The sequence below is a fragment of the Chinchilla lanigera genome, unplaced genomic scaffold, assembly GCF_000276665.1.
Source record: "Chinchilla lanigera isolate Chin_1 unplaced genomic scaffold, ChiLan1.0 scaffold00048, whole genome shotgun sequence".
Lineage (NCBI taxonomy): Eukaryota > Metazoa > Chordata > Mammalia > Rodentia > Chinchillidae > Chinchilla > Chinchilla lanigera.
The window spans coordinates 5,207,303-5,233,055 of NW_004955449.1; the positions used below are offsets into that span (position 1 = coordinate 5,207,303).

Sequence of the window (25,753 nt, forward strand, 5' to 3'; positions counted from 1 at the left end):
TTCAACTTGAGAATTTGATGGAATTACTATGGAGTTCAGTTAATTCTATTTTAAAAATTTTAAACACATGGACTCCATTTATTTAAATGAATTGTAGGGATGAATTTCTCAGGAGGAAGTAAAATTCTAATACTGGCATTAACTTTGTTGCTTATCTTTTCTCTTTCTTCCAGTTATTTCCAATTACGTTTTTCATGAGTTCGTTATGCTTATTTCAGAATTATCTTTCACAACTACGAAGTTTGTCTGATGGGCATATTAGTAATTTCCTGGGAGTTGGGGGGAGTTAGGAACGATCCTGTTGCTGACTGCTGTGTGCCTGTTTCCACAGTGCTCAAGAACTTCTTGCTCTTTTCGTCCGAAGTGGCTGTGCGAGGGATCCCATTCACCCGCTCTACACAAGAGGATGTCATACTTCCGGTGACAGGGAACTCTTTTTTCCTTGGGATTGATTTTGATGCCCATGAAAACACTATCTTTTTTTCAGATAACTCAAAAGACATGATTTATAAACAAAAGATTGATGGCACAGGTGAGGTGTGTGTGTGTGTATGTTGTGTGCACAAGTGCAGCCATGCATAATTGTCCTGTTTTCTAAAATTCTACTAATAATTCAGTTAGTGTAACGTTGTGTTTACTTAAGGGGCTCTTTACTAAGCTTGGTAAATACTTTGGATTGAGAGAATAAATCAAATTAAAACCTTTCCTTTATTTTCAAAAAATCTTATACATGAGGGTGTACTTTAACAATAACAAGTAATAACATGGAAAAAAGGTTGAGTGCTGGAAAGCCTTCCCTAGACTAGGAGCTGTCCTTCCTGTTCGGTCAACAAAAGGGATGATACCTTCCTTTATGGATGCTGCGCGGCTGACATGCCAATGGCTGGGTTTGGAATAATAGTTTCTAAGAAATAAATGAATTGTATGTGAATATGGATTTGCTGTTTTTAGTTGATTGGAATTCTGTTAAAATCTTAATCTTCAAAGACAGATAACTTATGGTCAGTTACTGCTGGGTCCTTTATTGGTTGATGGCATCATCTCTTAAGTTGATATTATACCTACTGATGAGTTTAAACTTGAAATTTGAAAAAACAAGTACATATGCCAATATAACAATATAACATAGCAACTAAGAGGGCCAGACCAGGAGTTGGACTTCCTGGTTTTGAATTCTAGCTTCCCACATTTCATAGCTGTGTAAACTTGGGCAAGTTACTTAATTTCTTTATAACTTAGTTTCCTAAAGTGTAAAGTACAAATAATAATACAGGTGCTACATAGATCATAAGGTTGTTGACAGAAGTTTAGACTAGAATATTTAAGCCTCTACAGTCATGCCTGGGACACATTAAATATCTAGTTAGCCATCCCCAACGGAAAACCCTCTTACCCTGGATCCCACACACCCTACGCGGACCTCTAGCGCCACTGGCTTACCACTCTTGTAGCTGTTTCAGGTTTTTAACTAAATGCTGCATTTTGCTTCATCATTTTGGACAACTGCTACCTTGTGATGGATGGGGATTTGGCTTTCACATTCCTCCCTCCCAACTTCTGTCCTTTTTGTTTCTTGACAGTTCTCTCTTGTGTTGCTTGGAGGTTGTTCCTCAAGTTTTCATTATGAGGCTCAGGCCCGCCTCGCCCCTGCCTGCCTCCTACAACCTGTGGGCCTGTGGCCATCTCCCTGTCTGCGTTATTCTTTACTTCCTGCCACGCCCTGAACAGGAAGTCTCATTCTCTCTCCTTCTCACTTGCAAGCTTCCCCCCTTCTACCTTGCCATACACACTCACGCCGTGTGCCCGGGAACCTGTGTTCACAAACCCCCCGACCATAGTGCCCTATGTACACAAGCCCCAGTGCACTTTTTATTTTTGCCTGGGCCTCACCACCTCATGAATGGCCTTGAGGACAGTGCCCACACTTTCTCTTGGTGCTTCTTTTCTCTCAGTCTTAGAATACTTACGATTAAGATACCTTCTTGGTTGAGTAGCGTGAGAATGAGTGAGTCCATGTAAAGTACTTGTGCTAGATGTTGGCTCATAGTAAGAACTCGGTTAATACAAGCTATTATTATTAGCAGCATCATGTTACCTGAATGTCTAACATTGTGTAGCACCTGGAGGGGTTTCTTTTTATAGTTTTCTGAAGAAATGAAAAGAACTAGGTTTTTTTTTTCTTTTTTGCTAACTGCAGAAGAAAGATGTGATTGCTTATTTTGATTGAGATCTTTAGTAAAAAAAGGAAAGAGAAAAGAGGAGAAGGGCTTATGCATTTCACAGAAAAGTGGTCCTTTTTCTCCTGGATCCTGTTCCTATTTCCTTCTGGCATCTTTGCTGGCCTTTTCCAAACTTGGCAACTTTGTGGCTGTGAGAGGCTGTTGAAAGAATGGTGAGAGGGTTGGGCCGTGATACCTCCGGGCAGCGCTGGCTGTACCTGGCGGTGTCAGCTCAGCGGAGCTGCCTGGGGGTGGCAGAAGGTGTGCTCAGGTATCTCCCCTCACAGTGTTCTGAGGTGAGGAATTTTTTTTCAGGAAGGTTGAATAAGGGAGGAAGTCAGGACCATAACACTCCTGGTTCTGCTTATCAGTATCATATCTGTGCTTTGAGACCCAAGCTTTGGGGGAATGGATAGATCCTAGGTTTATCTCATGTTGCTGCTCAGCATTTTACAGGTTCTTTTTAAAAAAGAATTCCACATTTTCTAATTCTGATAGAAAATTTAAATATGCAATGCTAGGAAAACGTATGTCTTACATAATATGCTTCGTTTAAACCCTGTCCATGTTTTAACTTATAGGAAGAGAAATTCTCACTGCAAACAGGGTGGAAAATGTTGAAAGTTTGACTTTTGACTGGATTTCAAAGAATCTGTATTGGACAGATGCTTCTTTGAAGACTGTTAGCGTCATGAGGCTTGCTGACAAATCCAGACGTGCAATAGTGCAGAATTTAAATAACCCTCGAGCGGTTGTGGTTCATCCCATTGCTGGGTGAGTGTGTTCATGTTTCCCAGGAGCTTGAAACTGTACCTCTTTTACAGTCATCGAAAATGATACCATAGGGACTGGGTGAGTTTAACCTATACCAGGTTTCATGTACAACTTGAGATCATCTTAAATTTTTCCCCTCTTGCATAGGCTGAAGAAGTTGCTTTATCTCCTTTCAGTACCTTCCTTCTAAGTCTCAGCTTTCCCAGGCGCCCATGAAGTGTGTTTTATTTTCACAGTGGCAAACAGTGTAACACAGACTTGGTAGAGAAGGAGCCACGGTTCAGCAGAATCATCAGGAAAGGCTCGAGTTCTTGCCTTGCTTAGTGTACTGATATGAAGAGAGCAGAACCTTGCCTAATCCTTCAATGGTTGTCAGGGTACAAGTTTTTCAGATCACAGAGTTTCATGTTTTCCCATTCTGTACTTGGTGGAGTCAGTCAGGAAAAGACAGAACCGTCCACAGAATTCCTTTCTGGTTCTTACCTTACCTAAGTATGTTCTATAACTAATATGTTTGTGTAGACCAAGTCTAAGACATGCAGCTGTATGTGAATAGAATAATAAAGAGCGAGCACTGCTAATTCACTAATACAGGAAGCATTTTACATATATAATCTCATCTAATCCCAAAACCAGCTCATGCAGGAGGTAGTATAGCACCTATTTGTGTGTGTGTGTGTGTGTGTGTGTGTGTGTGTTTCTGTCTCACTATGCAGTTCAGCCTAGTCTTGAACTACTGTGTAGCCCCGGCTAGTCTCAAATTCCCAGTGATCCTCCTGTCTCAGCTTCCTGAGTGTCAGGATTACAGGTGTGTGCCACCTTGCCTGGCTAACACCCATTGTAGAGGTAATAAATTTGAGGCTCGTGAGATAAAGTAGCCTGTGAAGGACTTCTAGATATTCAAATCCCAGGCCTGCCCAGATGCAAAGCTTGTATGCCTCTAGAGGGTTCACTCTGTATTTTTGTGTTCTCTTTGTAAAATAATATAAGAAACATGCTTTAAAACTGATAATACTGTTCTTAAGAAATCCTGCCATCCTATAGGGAGAAACTATTGCTTTTCTAATAAATTCATGTTGACCCAAATCGTTGGCATTTGCTTTTGAAAAGCTGTTAAGTTTTTTCCTATTGACTTTTTTTCATTTAAAATGATACGATGTGGTCACATTTCAGAGAGTTACATTTTGGAAATGACTAATTCTGATTGCTAGGGAGTGTATGAAAGAGAAAAGGGTATTTTTCTTTTGTTTGGTTTTCCTTAAACTTATCATTGTGCCAGTCCTCAGTAGTTAAAGAAAAAAATAAAAAGACACTTTGGGTAAGATGCTGTTTGAGAGTTATATTGATTCGGATTCTTTCTTTATCGAGGATGAAATGGTTTGCTGCCAGTTTATCAATTCCTTATATAAAAAAAAATGACCAGAGAGTGACCTCAGGGATCCTGGATATTTAATTCGGAGGGAAAAAGAGCGATTAAAATCTATTTTCTTGCTCATGGTTTATTACTTTTATTTCAGTAGTATTGAATACATAATGTGTAACCTGTATGCAATGTCTTTTTAAAAAGAATTTGTTGGGTGACAGTATTTGGTGTCCTAAAGCCTAGGACAGTGGTTCTCTGGTTTGGGTCCCCATTTTAATGCCATTTGTACTTGTGATTTGATTACATGTCCATAACTGAACTTTCAACTAAAAATTAGATCAGTCATGCAGTCAATCTGGTGAGCCCAATAACATATACAGAAAACGAAATTAATCCTGCTCTTCTCTAAGAAGTCTGTTGGTGCTAAATCCCTCCAAGTCATGTGATTTGCCCCAGTGTTAACATGTTTGGTTTATCACCTCTTTTTCTAGGTATATTTTCTTCAGTGATTGGTTCCGTCCTGCTAAAATAATGAGAGCGTGGGCAGATGGATCTCACCTTGTACCCATAGTGAACACCACTCTTGGGTGGCCCAATGGATTGGCCATTGACTGGGAGTAAGTGGGAATCATCCCCTAGTACTGAATTCCCAGCAGAGCAGATGAGGCATTCTCAGAGGAGATGATGGCATGAAGAGCCTGACAGTTGGCCCTCGAACATTTTAAAATCATTAATTGGTTATGGGATAAGGGTGTTGAATGATATAAAGACACAGAGAGCATAAACGCAATTATTCACTACTAGTGAAATGAAAACCAGTGCATTCATAAATATGCTTAGGAACTTGCTGGAAGCAGCCGAATGACAGGACTTAGTTGAGGGTCAAGATGAGTACCAAGTCACATTAGAAGTTTGATAGGAATTTGATGAAATGCAGCTTGTGTGTGATTACTTACAGGGGGCATCTTGAGGTTAGGAAAATTTTGTAATCAAATGCGTTTGTTTATATGCACTTTGGAAAAATTTATTTTATTTTATTTTACTTGTTTATCTTTTTGAGATTGGGTCTCGATACGTAGTTTAGGCTACAGTGAAACTCACTATGTAGCCCCGGCTGGTCTTGAGCTTGCAGTAATTCTCCTGCTTCAGATTACAGGCATATGCTACCGTATCCTACTGAGAATTTTTTTTTTTTTGTACCAGGGATTGAACTCAGGACCTTGTGCTTGCCAGACAGGCCCTGTGCCACTAGGCTATATCTCTGGCCTCCTACTGAAAAATTTTAAAGTATAAGAACTAGCTTTTGCTGGGTATCGTGGTACATATCTGTAATCCAGCACTCGGGAGGCTGAGGCAAGAGGATTGTTGTGAATTTGAGGCCAGCCTGGGCTACAAAGTGAGCTCAAGGCCAGCCTAAACTGCATAGTGAGACCCTGTCTCAAAAAGAAAAAAAAAAAAACAAGACATAGTTTTCAAGAATTGATGGTCTACCTAGGAATATAACAAGGGAATAGACTAAATATGTTTACCTTTTAAATATAGATTAAGGGTTGGGAATTTAGCTCAGTGACATAAGTGCCTGCCTAGCAAGTGCAAGGTCATGAGTTTGATCCCCAGTACTGCCAAAAAAAAAGATAAGTGACTTGGGGCTGGGGATTTAGCTGAGCAGCACAGCACCTGCCTGGCAAGCGCAAGGTCAGGAGTTCGATTCCTGGTATCGGGGGAAAAAAAAATAAAACAAAAACCCAAATAAATGTAGATTAAACAGATTTCTACTAACATTTTTCTTAGCTTTTTGATTTCGCAATGAGAATAATAACATTCATAATTTAGCCAGGTGCTAAATTCCACCCCTGCTATTCCAGCCCTTTGAGAAGCTGAGCCTGGAGGATTTCAAATCTAAGCAGTTTAGCAAGGCCCTGCCTCAGAATTAACAAAAAATTTTTTAAAGGGCATGGGGGATGTAACTTGGTGGTTGACCACCCTAGAGGCTGAGCCTCAGTCCCCCACCCACTCCTCAGAAAACTTAATGTTTCAAGTTTTCTAAGATAATTTGATGTAATTAAAAGAAAAAAAAAAGACATAGTTTTCAAAAATTGAAAACCATTTGATGAAAGTGGATTAAAAAATCGTTGGCTGTTTAATGTCTATAGCTTCAGTTTAAGAATTTTGTTAAATGTGTTAATTGAACGTGCTGATCTTGAATGCCTTAAATGTAGAGAGTGCTCTGCTAGTTTCTGGAGAGCAGATAACTTAAGTACTTTATCATTTTAGGGCTTCGCGGTTGTACTGGGTAGATGCCTTTTTTGATAGAATTGAGCACAGCACTTTTGATGGATTAGACAGAAGAAGACTGGGCCATATAGTGCAGATGACTCATCCGTTTGGACTTACTGTCTTTAAAGGTACGTTTTGTAGCAGTAAAATATGTGTTATTCTGTACTTCGTAATAGTCAACTCATCCTTACTCGGCATTCTCACAATTCCCCAGAAGCTTGTCACTTTACAGTACAAAAACAGTAGAATGGTGCTATTCTACATAGACAGAACTTTTTTTTGTTGATGGGAAATTGTTCTTTTAGAGTGTTTTGGACGATAGTGCGCTGGACCATAATAAGAGAGACAACTTACTGTCTATGGGCATAGTGCTTTGTAAATTACATTTATGATATAGTCTGCAGTACAGTGTGCACCTCATTATATAAATATCACATGATAACTTACTGCCTTCATCATTTTTTGAGAATAAAATAGCAAGAGCTGTTCATAGTACCTATTATAGAGTGTTGTTGTTCTTCAGGGTTTGCCAGACCCTCATCAAAATTGTTGTAGGAAAATGATTACCTGTTTTTATCAACTGTATGCTTATGGAATGACTCAGATGCTTTTTAGTAAAGCATGTTAGATAATATCATGTTTGTTGTATTGGAATGTTGAGGTATGATTCCTGAAGAACAAAAAGACATGATGTTTTACTAATCTCTCTGGATTTTCATGTGACTAGTAAAGACTACCAGGAAGTATGGGATGCAGGGGGCTGCAGCCGTGGCAACTGCAGGCAGTGCTTTGACCTTTCATCTCTCCCTCCCAGGCCCCCTTCTTTTTGAGACAGAGTCTCATTATGCAGTTCATGCCGACCTTGAACTCACTACATAGCCCAGGCTGGTCTCAAACACACAGCAATCCTCCTGCCTCAGCCTCGCAGGTGCCGGGATTATCGGCATGCACCACCACACCTGGCTGCTCGTGCTCCTGTTTTGTGTGTAGGCATGTTTTTGTGAGCTGAGTTGCTGGGAATGAAAATGCAACCAGGCGCCACTGAAACAGGTGGCTGGTTTAGTCTTGAAGACAGGGCTCTGTGGATGGTTGTATAGTTTATACACTGTACAAACATGGTAGGCCAAGAGAGTGAGGAAAGATTGACTAACCAAAATTAGTCTAGTTTGAGAGTTGATACTTTGGATAGAGCTATCAAAGGCCCTCTGTATATGCTAGTTGTCTCTGGCTTGAAACGTTTTTCTTTGAGTAATAATGCTTTAAAAAACCTACGTATTAACTATAAACCCAAGACGTTCTCACACACATGGTGTAGAATGAATAGTTAGTAAATGCGCTGTATGTTCCATCCTGCTGTCTGTGTATGTGTGGTATTTAAAAATATTTAAGAAATGCTGTGAAATTTTGGATGGGATGATCAAATATCAACAGTTACCCACCTCCCTGCATTACTCCCTTTTCCCTAGTGATGTCAGGCTTGTGCTGTTCACAGCACTGGAACATTGGAAGAAGGTTACCCTTCCTCTGCTCTGTCATGGAATGCTTTGGAATTAAATTTTAAAACACAGTTTTAGTACCTTTTGGTTTCTTCAGTATGAAAAAACTTTAGTGCATACCCATGAGAACCTTACAGCATTCTCTGAATAACAGAAATTAGTTTCTTCCAACCTTGGCTTTCACTGAGGGTTTCTTGGAGGAAGTTCTTTTATTGTGTAACACCATGGAAAATAGGCATCTTTTACGGAAAGACTAGGTCTTGCCTACGCACTTCACCGGACTGAAAGATTGATTGAACTCCTTGTTCACGTAGAGATAGTATTGAAATGCCTTCTAGTCAGCAGAGATAAGATTTAGTGAATCCAATGACTGGTTAGTCATTGATTGGGTCACAGGTAAGTAAAATTGCTCTAGTGATTAAATTAGTGGCATTTTAAGCATTTCTGTTCACTGGGACTACTGTTAAACTTTTGTTAAAGAGAAAACCCCCCTCAATTCACTTCTTTCTTTTGAACACTGGTGGAAATGGTATATTTACTTCCTGATGTCAGTAGTTATTGCAAAGATGATATAATTACATTTTTGTTATTTAAAATCTTACATTGCCTCTTTTACCATTCTGAGCATCAAGGGACATTGTGTTGATATTTTTACTGATCCCCAAACATATACTGCAAGTTCCTTTTAGGGCTAGATCTGTGATTTTCCTTCTTTACAACTTCTTATGAAAGCAGAGTGTGAAGAAGAAGTATTTTGGTAGGCTATGGAATGTTTGACTTGGAAGAGCTCTTTTTGGTTTTTATTTTTCCTAGTGGGGGCCATGGAACTCAGACCTTCTCACACGCTAGGCAAGTGCTTGCCACTGAGCTGCATCCCTAGTTCTTTGAAGAGATTTTAGGTATCATTTCTTCCCACAGCTAAGTATTTGCCTAGGCTACCAGTATTCCTTCCTGGGATAAGAGCTCAATCTTGTGAGACCTCAGTGCTTTATTAAATTTTTATTTTACTCATGAAAATGTAAACCTAAATGTTAACTAAATGCCACCCTAAAAGTTCTTATCCCTTGCCCAAACCTAAACCATGATATCAATAAAAATTAACTTCCAAAAGGAATTTTTGGAGAGTAACTATCATGGAAAACGGCTACAGAAACTGATTACAGAGGTTAATATGAGGAGTCTCACATTTGCAAGCCTGTTGCATTTGCCCAGGTAGTTTGGTGTTAAAGGAAGCCTTGACTGGAAATACTGATTTCCTCGGTTTCTTCTTAGATCACGTGTATTTTACTGACTGGAGACTGGGTGCTATTGTTCAAGTCAGGAAACTGGATGGTGGGGATATGACAGTGATTCGAAGAGGCATCAGCAACGTGATGCATGTCAAAGCGTATGACGTCGACCTCCAGACTGGTGAGTGAGTGTGTCAGGGTTTTCATATGGATGTGTTTATTTGGTATGGTGACTCCTCACTTCAGATGCCTATTTACTGTAGCTCCTGACAGTGTTAACATCCCTCTCATCCTAGTAGTTTAACACTTGAAATATCTTTAACTCTGCTAACTCTAAAAGTGTTGTCGGGAAATGCACGTTTTTAACACTTTTCTGTATTTAAGTGAAATGTTGTACTTGGCAGGCTTTCCGAGAAGATGCTTGCTGCTTTTTAATGTTTAAAATATTCTTACTTGTTTTCCTTCACAAGCCAAACCCAGGATGAGCCTAACCCGAGTGTGCATATTGCAGGGACAAACTACTGCAGTCAGCCTACCCATCCCAACGGCGACTGCAGCCACTTCTGCTTCCCAGTGCCGAATTTCCAGCGGGTGTGTGGGTGCCCCTACGGAATGAGACTGGCTCCCAACCACCTGACGTGTGAGGGGGACCCTGTCCACGAACCACCCACGGAGCAGTGTGGCGCCCTTTCCTTCGCCTGCAACAACGGCAGATGTGTGCCTAGTTACTACCGCTGTGATGGGGTCGACGACTGCCATGACAACAGTGACGAGCGTCAGTGTGGCACAGCTAGTAAGTAGCCGCGCACTGGAGGTGCTTCCTGAGAGAGTAGGGCAGAGAGAGGCGGGTTTCACACAACAGTGAAAGCTTAGGTACGTGTATGGGGAAAAGTGTCTCTTAGAATTTCAGATGCTGACCGTGTACTTCAGAGGCATTTAGGAAACAGCATAAATGTTGTTCATGGGCAGTGTTACAGGCAACTTCTAGTGTTGGTTTAGGTTACCTTTAAGAAAATTTTTTTTCAAATTAGCTGTTTGGACCAAGGTAGAGTTGTTACATCTTGATAAACTTTGCAAAAAGTCAAATCAGGACTGGAGCTGTGGCTCAGGGGTAAAGCACTTGCCTAGCATGTGTGAGGCCCTGGCTTCCTCCCTGGCATGGTTAGAGAAACATTGAAAATAAAATTAAAAAGCCAAATCAAAATAAATTGGATGCAGTTTTCAGTATCTGAGAGACTAGGAGCCTGGGACTGCAGCCTTTGAAAATCTCAGGTGCTATGTTTGTTTTCCCCACCTTTTGGAGCAAAAATAAATTAGGGTGAAATGGCAGTCTTAATCTTCACATTCTAAAAGGCTGGGGCCTAATAAATGCTATGCAGAAGGAATAAGTATCTTCTTGAAGTTTTAAACAATAAAGATAGAGGGCAGTTGAAATCTCAGTAATCTATCAAGGTAAGCAAATAATAATGATAATCTGTTTTGGAGACAGAATAGTGACAGATGTGCAAAATAAAAGTGCTCACTTGTACATTTTTTTCTGTAAATTCTAAAATTTTCATCCTTGTATGTATTTCCTTCTTGTTTCTAGGAGTGTACATTTTTTTTTGTTGTTGTTGTTTCTTTTTTGTTTTTCTTCTGGTACCGGGAACCGAACTCATGACCTTGCGCTTGTCAGGCAGGCGCTGTGCCGCTGAGCTAATTCCACAGCCCCTAGGAGTGTACATTTTAATTTGACTGTTCTACCTATGTGTATATATATTTTTTTGGTACAAGGAATTGAACTCAGGGCCTCGCGGTTGCCAGGTAGGCACTGTGCCGCTGAGCTACATCCCTGGCTCACTTAGGTACATTTTTATAGAACATATTTTCAAGGTTTCTATAGACTGAGTTTGAAATTGTGATTGGAAGAGCGACAACTTAGAAGTTAAAGATGATCACAGCAACTACAGTGTGGGTCTTGGGAAGATTCCCAAATCTCTCAAAACCTGTTTCCTTTTCTATAAATGCAGATATTTGTCTGTAGCTTTTCGAGTATTCTGGAGGCTGTAAAGGTGTCGTAATGACCAGTCCTTTGCTCTTGTAGATAACACCTGTTCCCCTTGGGCGTTCACCTGTGGCCACGGAGGAGGATGTATCCCTGGACAGTGGCACTGTGACAGACACAATGACTGTGTGGATGGCAGTGATGAGCTAGACTGCCCCACCCGTGCACCTACTACCTGCTCTGTGTCCTACTATACCTGTGACAATAACCACTGTATCCCAAGGGACTGGGTCTGTGACACAGACAATGACTGTGGCGATGGATCTGATGAAAAGAACTGCAGTAAGTGTTAAAGTGGTTTCTCTCAGTTGTCTGGCCTAGTAGAAAAGTTAGAATAATCATAGGCTCTCTACTCTTTCCTCTGAGATTCACAGTTTTTCTTGTGCCCTATCGATAGGCTCTAAGTCCAAAGACATGTGGATGCATGTGGGGAGGTTAGACTCCCACAAAGTGTGTATTATGGAAGCAAAAGGCGCCAGGACAAAGGAGGACAGAAACTTTAAATTCCCATTAGTGTTTACCCATCTGCTTTTTATCTTGCCAGTTCTCATTCCTTTATGCCTTAAAGTTTAGGCTATTGTTTATTTGCCTGTGTGCAATAATAATTTAAGGCAGAGCAAAGTTCTCTGGACTAAATTCGAGTGCTGATTGTATGACCTGGCAAGTCACTTTCCTCTTGGAGTAGATGGGCTTTAAAATCCTCTCTAGTTTTTGTGTCCTACAAGGCTATATTTTCTGTAACTTCGTGTTGTGGTTGAAGTAGCCAGAACATCTGACTGCCACTTAACAGCAAGGTAGGACTCTGGCTTTTAGAACTGTTCTGTTTTGGCTTTGAATTAAACCCCCTCTCAATCTGTCTGTGCTCTGTGGGTACCGGGCATGGGGCTTGGTTGACCGTGCTGCCTAGCTGGGCTCCTTGCTTGGCTTTGACCTAGAGTCACAGACTTAATAACATTTGTGAGATGTAGTGCCAGCCCAAGCACATGGTGCTTGCTTGCTAAATATCTTCTGTTTTTTCCAGGTGTGATCGCAGTTTCTGAATCTACTCGGTACTCTTCTGTTTTTGATTCCAAACCTGTGCTAGTTTTGAGTTTCTTGCTTGGCTAACTCTGATAGTGTGGCTGATTTGAAAGAATTTTGAACACATGCACAACGAAGATAATTTCTGTAGCTATTTGGTGATTTCAGTTTGGCTCTGGTACACAAGGAGCAGGAAATAAACTTACTTGCCTTTGTTTTTGGATGATGCTAGACACTTCGTCGACGTGCCGACCCAGTCAGTTCCAATGCCCTGAGCATCGGTGCATTGACCCGTCTTTCGTCTGTGATGGGGACAAGGACTGCGCTGATGGATCTGACGAGGCAGGCTGTAGTAAGTAGATTTGCTTTCTTTATTCACCTTCTTGATGTTTACAAAAATCGCAGTTTTAGTTGTTTTGTCCCTGAGCTAATTTCTCATGCTTTTCTCTTTTCATTCTCAGTATTTAACTGCACTAGTTCTCAATTCAAGTGCGCTGATGGGAGTCAGTGTATCAGTAACAGGTATCGTTGTGATGGCGTTTATGACTGCAGTGACAACTCCGATGAGGCAGGCTGTTGTAAGTACCACACACCTGGCCTATTTCCGGCCAAGGGATCCCTTTACCTTTGCTGGTACTGATATTGCTGTACACTTTCTCTAACTCAGACAAACTGTGGGAAAGAACGCCTGTATTATAAATTATTCTTATAAAAATGAGGAATCGAACATACAGTTGCCTAGGCATTAACAAATAATGATCTCTAATTAGCAAATTACGTGGTTCATCACTTTTTAGATATTTTTGCTCTCAATTATAACTTTCTGCAAAGTCATCCCATATATAGTGTTTTTCAAACATTTGAGGCTTCTCTGTAAGTGATGACATTGTAATGATCTCTTTTAAGTCTCATTACATCTCAATCAGGGGGTCACATCTTGGGCTAGAATTGGTGCAGAGTTGTATGTGGTGTTGACTTGAGACTATAGTTTGTTGAATAACTGCAGAGTAGCCTTTGTCCTTAGAATGTGGTAAGGGAGATTATGGAAAGCAAAAGATGATCAAAGCAAGGTGGATAGTGACAAGAGTCTTAAAAATGGTATGGATAAAATGCTATGGAGGTTTCAGAAATGAAATTGCTTCTATTTAGATGATTCAAGAATTTATACAATATAAGTCTGATTGTCCTTTTAATATTCATAGCCTGGAGACATAGAAATAACATGATTTTTAAAATTGCCAACCATTTATTTGAAATGGACTTTAGGCTTGTAAATAATCATCAGTGAATTGGTCCTTTGTTTGAACAGTGAATTGCCCAGCAACCAGAAATTCTTGCATCACCAGTTTCCTGTTTCATGTAGGAAACATAGGGTTCTGTGATCATCTGTGACAAACTACCAATTGCTGTTGAGCCTTGCTGTTGCTGGGAGGGAGATGAGGTTTGCCTCTGTGAACCAGGGAAGATATTCTTATCCCTGAAGGGCTGCTGGATAAATCATGGAAAATTTGCAAATAAGTACTTACTGTCACCTTTAGTTGCCTTAGTATGTTATAGTTTCATTGGATAGATTGTATTTGAGGGAAAAATTATAACATCCAAACACATGAAGTTCAATGTAGCTATAGCTATTTAAATTCTATTGAAATCCTACAGTGATTTTTAATAGAGAAATGGATAAATTCTACTATTGAATTTGCAATAGAAGAATACTAGACATTTAGGAATCAGAGTATTCTAACTTTATTTAAGAGTTGTGCATCCTATACTCAGTTTGATGTCAGATCCACTAATTTGACACATAAATATTTCTATAGATTTTGCTATGACTGTACAGTACAGGCGAAGACCTTGTGTTATATTAGTCTTTAAAATTAATTTTGGAATAGTCATTATTAGAAACCTACTATTGATCCAAAACAATTTCTTATAAGCTGTAATAAAAGAGATTATATATTACGTCCACAAGCTCAGTTTTCCCATGTTTTTCTCCTAGTAACCAGGCCCCCTGGAATGTGCCACACGGATGAATTTCAGTGTCAGGGAGATGGAACCTGCATCCCGAACACCTGGGAATGTGATGGGCATCCAGACTGCGTCCACGGGTCTGATGAGCACAACGGCTGTGCTCCCAAGACCTGTCTCCCATCTCATTTCCGCTGTGACAATGGAAACTGCATCTACAAAGAGTGGGTCTGTGATGGGGACAATGACTGCAGGGATATGAGTGACGAGAAGGACTGCCCTACTCAGCCCTTTCACTGTCGCTCTTGGCAGTGGCAGTGCCCCGGCTATGCCATCTGTGTGAACCTGAGTGCGATATGTGACGGCGTCTTTGACTGCCCCAATGGGACAGATGAGTCCCCACTTTGCAGTAAGTTTCCTGACCACGTTTACTGGCCTTACGTCCATTCCGAGTGGTAGGCTCGTGTGCCTCGCAACTGTCACAGTGCCCTTGCAGCTTTTTAGGAAGAGACTTTAGTTCCTCTGTGACTTCAAATCTCTGTAGGGGTAACCATAACTGAACTCAAAGAAATCAGCACTGGATAATATTTCTCATTAAATCTTTGCACTTGGCTATGTGTCTTTCCTTCTTTTTATGTTATTATTTAGAAAAATGAGCCTATACAAGGCCATTCATTTGTCAAATGAGGTTTGGTCATGTTGGTAATGCACTCAAGAGTTTTCCAACTGTAATATTTTCTAATTTCAATCAGATCTTGCCACAGATCAAATGAAGTCTGGGGATTTGTGTTTTCTGTGATTAAAATGCTATGATTGGCATGTAATCCTAATTACTGTCCTTTCTTTCTTTCCTCTTTAATCAATGCTCATTCTCAGATGAACTGCAGCCAGGTATGACTGTGAAGTATTTTAGATTCTTATAATTTTATATATGTTGTCTTTGAAAATGTCATTATTATTTTGACTTTCCCTTCTAGTGCATGTCCCTGTTGTGACTCTTATACATAAGTTAGAATACTAATGGAAATAGTGGGTATTTGCATCCCCAGGCATGTGAGCTGTCTTTGGGTGACTGCAGGCTTTGGCCTTTTGGCTCTGAGAGTAAGGAATGACGGTATGTTAGTAAATCTGTGTCCTTAGTGTCCTGATTACCTTTACCCTTCCATTATTCACTTTCCTAGATCTTCTAGCTTTCTCTCTCAAATATTAATTCTTACCTCTCATTTCTGTATAGGTAGACAAATTTCAGAGGAAGCAAAGAGAAACAAGTTAGATTTCTTTGCATGCTTTGCAAATGACAATTTTGTTTCCTGATGTCAGTAGTATCTCCCCAAGATCTTTCTCATTGCAGTAAATGGAATTATAGTGAAGAATGTGGTCCAAGTGCAGTGGGTAGTAAGTCTTCAGGCAAATGAGAGCAGACCCTGAGCAGCCTGTGGAGAGCTTCCTAGTGAATTTTTACTGTTAACTTTTACCTGGGCATTCCAGAGAGGTGGTGAAAAGTATTCTACTGGGGGGGGGGGCTCAGAGATTCCTGACCTTTTGTCTTTGTGGTTCTTTTTCTTTAGATGAGGACAGCTGCTCGCATTTCAATGGTGGTTGTACTCACCAATGTATTCAAGGGCCCTTTGGGGCTACATGCATATGTCCATCAGGATACCTACTTGCCAATGATAGCAAGACCTGTGAAGACATTAATGAATGTGATACTCCAGGATTTTGTAGCCAGCTCTGCTACAATCTGAGAGGTTCTTTCCGGTGTACATGTGATAGTGACTACAAGTTAGAAGATGATGGGAGGACTTGCAAAGTTATAGGTAATTATTGAACTTATAGTGAGCTAATTCCAGTCTGTTTAACAGCACATCTGAGTTTATGATTAAGCGTTGTGCATGGGCATTTGACAGTGTTGAGCAGGAGCCAGAAAACTTGGATCTTGGACAATTACATAGTATCTGTTAACTTCAAAGGACTTGATCTAGCTTGAAAACTGGAGACTAAAACATACACAGATTTTTAATATGTATTTTAAATAATATTAGATGTGTTAAATTATAAATGATTTATAGATTATATTTAAGCATCTGTGCATAATGCTTAGTGAATGTGATTCAACCAATATTCAGTTTCTACTATATGAAAGGGACTATACTTGTATCAGAATATTGATTCAGCTAATTTCGGAGGATGAAACAAAATTTACAAGTAGAAGTCTGAATGGTAGGCAGGCGAGGGATAGAGGTGGTCTGTTATCTTCATCATGTGGCTTTCATCTAGGATCCCATGCTATTACTCCAGTTTCTGCTTTCTCCAAAGTAGGAAACAGAAGGAGAAGGTAGAGGGCCAGCAGCTTCCCTTGAAGGATGTGAGCTGGATGTGGGTACATCATTTCTACTCAAAATCTTATTGGCCAGAACCTAGTCATGTGGTCACTGCAAGCTGCAGTGGAGGCAGAGACCTGGCTCTAGCTATCTGACCATGCGGTCAGCTCAAACTTGGCATGCCTTCTGACTAAAAAGAAAGAGAGGAGAAGGGATATCGGCAGACAGAACTCTCTGCTGAAGCCTGATGCCTCAGGGAAAACAAAAATATTTGAGATATAATTTTCGCTGTGAAAAGCCCACACTCTAGTAAGGTAGATAAGCAAAATATAAACATGAACAGAGCTCAGGAAGAATGTAAATAAAGTTTACTCCAGTTATATACACATTCATTGAAATCTAATTCAAAGAAGAAAAATATTGCAGAGTTTGTTTGTGATACTTATGAAAATCAGCTATTAAGGTTAAGAATGAAGCAATTAAAATAATTCTTAGCTTCCCCCATTATGGTTTAGAATTTTCCTTCTGTTACCAAAAGTTTTGCATCAATGTTTAAAAGACCCCTTTTCTTCCCTCCTAGAATCACTGACATTTTGCCTCTTTCCCCTCCTTGAACAGCATCTGAAAGTCTGCTGTTACTTGTGGCAAGCCAGAACAAAATTATTGCTGACAATATCACCTCCCACGTCCATAATATCTTCTCACTGGTCCAGAATGGTTCTTACATTATAGCTCTTGATTTTGATTCAGTCAGTGATCGTATCTTTTGGTCTGACGCAAATCAGGGCAAAACCTGGAGTGCATTTAAAAACGGAACAGACAGGAGAATAGTAAGTACATTTCTGGAGACTTTGGGGTTGTCCAGTTCTGATTGTGGGTCTGTTTGGTGTTACTCACTAGAGAGATGGCCCACCTCCCTCATCCTGGGAAGCTGTCATAGTCCTTTCTAAATAAAGTAAACTGTAATCAGGAGGCCTGAATGTTCAGTTATTAACCTGTGAGTGTTTTACATAGGAATGTGTGCTCTGAAAGCCTGTCGGTGAATGAGAGCAGGTGAAATTGCAGGGAAATCAGTGGGCTGCTTTTCTGACCTTAATTTAGTTACATTTCTTGATTCATCTTCTAGAGTTTCAGTTTCTTCCCATTCCCTCCTTCCCTTTCCTTCCTTCCTTCCTTCCTTCCTTCCTTCCTTCCTTCTTCCTTTCTTTCTTTCTTTCTCTTCTTTTTCTCTCCCTCTCCCTCTCCCCCCTCCTTCCCTCCTTCTCTCTCTCTCTCTCTCTCTCTCTCTCTCTCTCTCGTCTTGTCTTTTTGAGACAGTGTTTCAATATGTAATTCAGACTGTCTGTGAACTTGCTTTGTAGCTCAGACTGTCCTTAAACTCCCAGCGATCTTCCTGCCTCAGCCTCCCAAATGCTGGGATTACAGGCTTGTGCCTCCAACCCAGCAAGTTTCAGTTGTTAACCTGTGATAGTTGTATTTCTTCCACTCCTTGGGACCTTGTTTTGTAATTGTTGGCACCCAAAAAAGATTATTTCTGGTGTATGAACATTATAAAGTTTCACAAGGTTGCAAGTTAGTGAATGTGTTTAACTCTTACGTAAATGCAAAAAACTTTTGAAATCAAAGTGAAACTACCCACTAATTCAAAATTAATAGGAGTATCTTAGAATGGTCAATGTTATGAAATCTTGTGTGTTTTTTCCTAGAATACCCTACTGTTGATTTACAGGTTAGCTACATGGGAAGACCAACTTTCTTAACCCCAGCAAGCTATCATAAGACAAGTCAGATGCTTTATGTATGCCAGATTTTCATACAATTTCCATGACTGGATTCATATATTCTCTTTACTACCTGCCCTTGGTTCACCTTTGTCTCTAGGTACACGACAGTGGTGTCTCCCTGACTGAGACCCTCGTAGTAGATTGGGTAGGGCAGAATCTTTACTGGACAGACTATGCTCTGGAAACAATTGAAGTCTCCAAAATTGACGGGAGCCACAGAATGGTGTTGATTAGCAAAAATGTAACAAATCCAAGGGGACTAGCACTGGATCCCAGAATGAAGTAAGACTTTTTTTTTTTTAAACTTTTTAGAAATTATGTTGTCTTGACAGGGGTATAATGATGGTCAAACACCATGGTTAGCAAATATACATATTGCAAAACTAAATGACCTCATTCAAACATGGTAGGCATCTACCTGGTTGTTAATGACCCTCCTTTATCTAAATAATCTTTTTCACATACTATGTAAGAGCACACTGACTTATTGCCTTGGCAATGCAAATGTAAAATGATTGTTGTATAACTATATAAATTAATGCATGCAGTAATATTCCATACTCACCCATGAATGTGATACTCCAGGATTTTGGGCCACTTAGCTGTGACTGATATCTTACGATTACGCAGTTTAAAAAAAGCAGACTTTTGGTGGGAGGCTTTCAGTTTTTTGTCGTTTATTAGAGTTCCCTTTTGAGTTGTATAAAGAGGAAAATCTTGTGCCTGTGGGTCATAAAAAATATCTCCTAGGTGTTTAGAAACCATTGAGGACTTCTTTCTTTGAACTTAGAGTGTATAACTTAGATTCTTTTCTACAGAATGATGAATTAGACAGTTTACGTTCACCATAATGCCAGCTTCTGAAATATTGTAAATTATCACACACTTTATGATGAGTCTCTGAAGAAGAATAAATTGACTCTCTTATCTGAAACTGGAGAAGGTAGACAAACAAGGACAGATGGACTTTGCTAGATCAACTATTTATGGATCGTACACAAACATAAATTAGAATTAAACATAGTGTATTGCATGTTTTATGAATATTGTAAAAACACCCAGATGGCTTGTGATTTCATTATGATTACAGTTTTTTACTTTGCAGCATTTGGAGGAAATAATAAGCTCTGTGCATGTATTATACTCTGAACTGGAGATGATTTATTTCAAGCAGAGCGTGTATAGGATGTTTTGTTATTGCAAATGACAGTTATTTTTCATATTGATCTCCAACTAGTAAGCAGTTTTTTTTTCACAGTGAACATGTAATGTTCTGGTCTGACTGGGGCCATCACCCTCGTATTGAGCGAGCCAGCATGGATGGAACTTTGCGTACTGTCATCGTCCAGGAAAAGATCTACTGGCCATGTGGCTTGACTATTGACTACCCCAATAGACTGATCTACTTCATGGATTCTTATCTTGATTACCTAGACTTTTGTGATTATAACGGACAACATCGGAGGCAGGTCATAGCTGGTGATTTGGTAAGTTTAGTAAGGAAAACCACATTAAAGCTACATTCGTGGCTAGGCAGAAAAGAGAATATTAAGAAAACTAAGAAATTGATTTTTGTGCTATAGGTACTGTCAGGTTAGTGCAGGAAATACCAACAGTGAGAAGCAATACATCTATTAGTAGCAGAATAATAAGTATTTTTTATCATAGTTCATGGTCAGATGGTGCCGTGTCTAGGGTGGATTAATAGCTCATGTGATTTAATTCATCTGTAGATATTAATCTGTCACTTTTGGATGTTTAAAAACTATATTTAGCCAATGTGAGTAATGTATTAAAATTATGTTTATCCAACAATAATGTGACTTGATTTACATTACTCAATTAAATCTTACCATGTTATGTATTTAATACTTTTTATTGTGTTGAATTAATTTTGCCAAGTTAGGTGTGCAAATACAGAAGTATAGCTGAGCGTGGTTGTGCATGCTTGTAATCCCAGCACACGGGAGGCCGAGGCAGGAGGATTTCAGTGAATTTGAGGCCAGCCTGCACTATATGAGACCCTGTCCCCTCCCCGCAAAAACAAAAAACAAAACCCAAAAAACAGAACAAAACAAAAAACTCCAAAATAGAAAGTATGTGTTTTTACCCAGGAGCTGTTGCTGGCTTCCGTTTAAGATCCCCATTGTTTCTAGTTTCTATGAGTTACAGCAGCTGTGGGGGCCTCCCTGCCTTCAAGAAAGCTGCACCTGAGCTATGCAGACCGAGGGGAATCAGGGAGGGGCAGAGTCAGCTTGCGAAGAGGGGTGGTGAGAGTAGGGTGGGCCGGTGCTTGGCAGCAGATGTTGCAGAGCCTCCAACTAGATCCCCTAGTTATCCCAACCTGTGATGGGTGAGAGATCTACATAGGACCCCTTACTTTCTGTGCGTCTGTTTTCTTTTTGTCATTTTACTAATGGGCACCCAGTGTCATTTCCAGAGCAGACAAGTGCATGTGAAAGTATTTTGAATAGAACAGTGGGATTCACCATAAGTGGTATAGTTTTTGTTGTGTCTTGTGTACATTTACTGAACTATATTTTATTAGATGCCAAAGGACAGACACCTTGGCTCTTCTTCCTGGGTGAGGACTCACGCTCTGCTTCTGCCTTCCAGATCCTGCGCCACCCCTATGCCCTGACCCTCTTTGAAGAATCTGTCTTCTGGACTGACCGTTCCACCCGCCGGGTTATTGAAGCCAACAAGTGGCACGGGGGGAACCAGTCTGTTGTGATGTATAACGTCCCCCAGCCTCTTGGGATTGTTGCGGTTCATCCTGCGAAACAACCACGTTGTAAGCGATGGCGCCACATGACCTTCCTGGGCACAGCTCGGCGCTCTCTCCTGGGAATGCCAACTGCACACAGTTTGGGCAATGCATTCTCCTTCCTCCACCAAGCACCCTGCCCCATCCTCCCCCGTCCTCCCCCGTCCTTCCCCATCCTCCCCTGTCCTCCCTGTCCTCCTCCGTCCTCCCCGTGCTTCTGCTTGTATTTCCTTAAACCTCAGAGGTACCTACAGAAGCACTTACCTACAGCAACTACCTTGCAGTTACAACAGCGCATCTGCATTGTGTCACTTTTTTAGGCAAAAAGTGATCGTGTCATTTTTCTCTGAGTGTCAGTTTCCTGAGCTGACAAAATAAGTTGTAGAACACATAGCTCCTTAGGTCCTCTTTCCCTACTACTCAGTGGCTTAAAGCAGTGTATTGTTAGGGCTCAATAATTTAATTTGTTTTTAGGGAGGGTGGTACAGGACAGGGGACCCAGGAAGTACTGAGCTACACCCCCCTGTCCTGTTTTATTTTGAGATGGTCTCTCTAAGTTGTCCATGCTGGGCTCAAACTTGTGATCCTGCTGCAGGCATGTGCCACTGCACCTGGCGGGACCTCATCGTGACGGCACTGTCTCCTCAGAGGTGCACTGCTGTGGCCTCCCGAAGTCACACTCAGGCCAGCGCTGTGGGGGGCTGGGTGACTTAAAGATTTGGCCTCGGTGGTGTTCTTCGCGGTTGGAGAGGGAAAGAAGTTACTTTGATCAGTCTTCACTTAATCCCCTCTCCTCAAAACACTGCAGTGCTTTCTCATCACACTTGAGGATCTGGCCCCGTTTCCTTTCTGGCCTCTTCCCCCACTTACTGTCACCACCGACAACTTCTCCATGGTCTGGAAGCGCTGGCTTTGAGCTGGGAAGCTCTGCACTCTGCTGGTGTGGCTGGCTTCCCAGTCTCTGTGAGGGTTGTCCTTCCTGTCATTGACGATTCTGCTCAAAATGTCACTTTTTCAAAGACTCCTTGAAATAGCCCCACCTCTCATAATTTTTTTGCTATTTACTTTCACATTCTGAAATTACACACACACACGCAAACACAGACACACACACAAACACAGACACACACACAAACACAGACACACACACAAATACAGACACACACCCACACACACACATTTATGAATTCATTTCTCCTTTTGCTAGAATGTGTGCTCCATGTTTATAGACTCTCCAGTGCTTAGACCAGTGTTCAGTATCTAGTGAATGCTGAAGATTTTTGGAGTGAATAGATTAATAATTTAACACAGAATATGTGACAAGAACAGTAGAATCTAGGAAACATCCTGTTGACACTTTTCAAGGAGCAGAGACACACAAAGATGTCCTCAGTAGAAAAATAAAAGATTATTATCTAAACAAACATACAGTGCTGGGTAAATGTCAAGGTCACACAGCAAATATACAATCTGATTTCATTTAATGCAGAAAGATCTTTTAGGTCAGACAAGAATGTTATTTGGCATCATATTTCTATTATCGAGTTCCAAATTATTCCGTAGCTATTTGTTCATAATCTGTTATAGCCTGGATTAATCTATGACCTTGGGTAAGTCACCCTGCCCTGCTGTGTCTCTTAGCAGAGGTGATTTAAGGTACTCCTGTCAGCAAGTCCTGGGAGCCTTGGGGAGGAAGGTGACAACATGAGTCTGTGCCTCATGTTCATCCATGTGTTCTGTTTTCTTTTCCCATAGCCCCAAACCCGTGTGCCTCTGCTCCCTGCAGCCACCTGTGCCTGCTTTCCTCCCAGGGCCCTCGGTATTACTCGTGTGCCTGTCCGTCAGGATGGAATCTCTCCCGCGATTCTGTGAATTGCTTGAGAGGTACAGTATGCCCATTAAGTGTGCTCTGAAGAGGGGCCTGTCATGCCTTGTGGGGAGCATGTTCTTATTCCCTCGGGCTTAACAGGAGCTGTGCTGTGCTGTGTGGGGCGATTTGATTGAGCACCTCAGCTGGCACATAGATTCTGTGTTTGGAGCTAATATTACCTGTGTGTGTGATTAGATCTTTAACCACATATTTTCTTGGACCTTTGATAATAGGAAATTTCAAGTTCAGTACTTCATTTTTTCTGATTTTTAGTATTTTACTAAAAAATTCAGTACCTTTAATATTACAATCTGATACTTAAAAAAAAACCCAGACTGTCTTAATGACTCCTTGAAAAATTTAATCTTCTTCTCATCCTTGAGGTATTTTATTGACTTGATTGCAGAGGCTGTGGAGGATTATTCCAAGTACTTTAGTGAGTAAGAAAGAAAAGAGTTTTCTTCAGGAGTATGTGCTAAACCTACAATAAGCTCTTTAAAAAAAAAACTCTTTCTTCATTACTTAAAGCTAAAGGTAGCCTGTTTCTTTTTGTCCATGAAGAGGGCTGAGCATATTTCGATACTGATGAAATTGCTGCAGACAAAATTACAGGGTAATGATAACCCACTCCTAAATTAACCAATAGTAGAGTCTAAATCTAGAGGGGAATCAGGTTTTCAAAGGAAAATATACACTGCATCCAGGAAATGTGCGGTCCTTGTAGACTATGCAGATGTAAGGTCACTGAAAATTAAATTCCACCAGTCTGCAATACTGTGCAGTGACGCTCTCACGATGAAAGATTTTAATTATCGCTGATGCTTACCAAAGGGATTGGCATTTGCCATTTTTCTTCAGACTTATTATGTACCTAATCCTTGTTGACACTGTTTAATTTAGTGTGTCCTCAGAGTCTTCCAGGAGGAGATTAATCTGGCTATAGACATTTGAGACACAAAGTCTTCTTTCACTGCTCAGAGACGGTTAACTGTGCACTGGGCATCAGAGTAATCAGGTCACTATGTGATGGTGACTGATAAGTGTTAGTTCTAAATAGAACCTCCTGTTGTTTGATAAATAATGTCACTCCTGGTTTTCTCATGGGTTAACTGTAGTGAGATAGAACTTTCTAGTTTTCCCCGGTGGCTCCTGAGCCCCTGTTGTGTGACTTGACTAAAAATGTATGCTACTTTAAAAAGTAATGCACTTTTTTTAAAGAGGAAATTTAGTAGCCCTGTTAACATCAATAGATGACGTTTCACTTGAATTAATTGCTCGATCATTTGTAAAATAATGTTTACTGAGTGTCTTGAGTACCTTTCAAAGTGCTTGTGTGATGTTACATGCAAATGCAGATATTGTCTAATGTCAGCCCTATAAAACTATGCCTTAAAGTATCTAGCAGAGCCAGGTGTGGTAGTGTACAATTTCAGCACTCAGGAAGCTGAGGCAGGAGGATCACTACAAGTTCAAGGCCAGACTGAGCTATGTAGTGAAATCCTGTCTCAAAAAAAAAAAAAGATCTAGCAGGAAACAGATACATATGCTAATAGTGGGCCCAGTTATACAGGGGAATTAATTCTGGCTTTTCTAACTTTTATATTATAAAATCTTCAAATGGTAGCTTTCTGAAAGTTTAAATTTTTATTTATAAGATATTCCCTCTAATGTCAACCAAGTAAACAAAACTCAAGCCAGTAGCCCTTAAAATATCCTCAGATCCGAAATAGGCTTCTGGTTCAGTCTGAAGGCTCCATGACTCCGTGTGAAGTAAGAAGGCAGCATTCCTTCCACATTAGTTTGTGAATGGTGTGACTGCAGGAGCTCCTTGGTTTGGGGGGCCATAACTGTCACCACTGAATGGCATTCCCTGCCATTCTTGAACTATGTAGCCGCTTCACTTCTGTGCCCTGCCAACACATGCCTTAATGGGATCATGAAAAATACACAGGAATAGATGATCTTTTTTGGAATTAGACTGAGACACAGTGACTGAGGACAGCCTCATGCCATTATCACAGTGAATTGTAAGGACTCACACACCTGGTCTTGACCCCGAGGTGCTAAGTTCCTGGAGGGTAAAGCCTCCAGCCAATTTGCGCCTATGTGCTTATTGCTGATGGTGCTGGGTGGCATGCGGTGGCCCTCAGTGTATGCTGAGGGAATGATAAGCTTTCTAGTGTTCCTTTTTGGTCCTTCCCTGACCCTGGGTTGTTCACCCATTTGCTCTTTAGGTGTGTAGCGTCATAAGAAGCACTTCTTTTCTTCTTCCTGTAGAGCACTTTTCACGTACCCTGCCTTTTCCGTGATGCCTGTCACCTCACTGGTCACTGCTGGCATCGTCCTTTACCATGGCTCCCTCTGTGTCGGCCAGTGCAACTTTAAATTGCAACCCACGTTCTGGCTTACTGCCTACAAGAGTTCCGGGGGGTAACTACCCCCACTATGGCAGGGCGGTTGGACACCAGCCTGGGGCACATCCTGGAAGAAGGGATGGGCAAGGAAGCGTGACAGCTGGGTGGTGTGTAGGGGATTTGGTGGAGGAGAAGTGCCAAGTGTTTTAGGCTCTAAACTGTGATTTGGTTGAGAATTACTTCAGTTAAGCAAAAGGAAGATTGTCCCTC

The 25,753-nt window shown here is 40.8% G+C and overlaps 1 protein-coding gene across 1 annotated transcript in view; it reads left to right on the forward strand.

The window, feature by feature from the left end:
• The window catches only part of Lrp2 (low density lipoprotein receptor-related protein 2), a 159,778-nt gene that overhangs the window by 52,194 nt on the left and 81,831 nt on the right, over positions 1-25,753 (forward strand). Inside the window, exons 17-32 of the mRNA XM_013518692.1 lie at positions 332-532; positions 2,801-2,993; positions 4,848-4,973; positions 6,631-6,761; positions 9,402-9,539; positions 9,870-10,151; positions 11,442-11,684; positions 12,655-12,774; positions 12,884-13,000; positions 14,419-14,796; positions 15,956-16,204; positions 17,327-17,538; positions 18,590-18,774; positions 19,751-19,979; positions 21,109-21,286; positions 23,015-23,143. Of these exons, the coding sequence (XP_013374146.1) occupies positions 332-532; positions 2,801-2,993; positions 4,848-4,973; positions 6,631-6,761; positions 9,402-9,539; positions 9,870-10,151; positions 11,442-11,684; positions 12,655-12,774; positions 12,884-13,000; positions 14,419-14,796; positions 15,956-16,204; positions 17,327-17,538; positions 18,590-18,774; positions 19,751-19,979; positions 21,109-21,286; positions 23,015-23,143 (3,111 nt within the window). The remainder of the gene's footprint in view (positions 1-331; positions 533-2,800; positions 2,994-4,847; positions 4,974-6,630; positions 6,762-9,401; positions 9,540-9,869; positions 10,152-11,441; positions 11,685-12,654; positions 12,775-12,883; positions 13,001-14,418; positions 14,797-15,955; positions 16,205-17,326; positions 17,539-18,589; positions 18,775-19,750; positions 19,980-21,108; positions 21,287-23,014; positions 23,144-25,753) is intronic.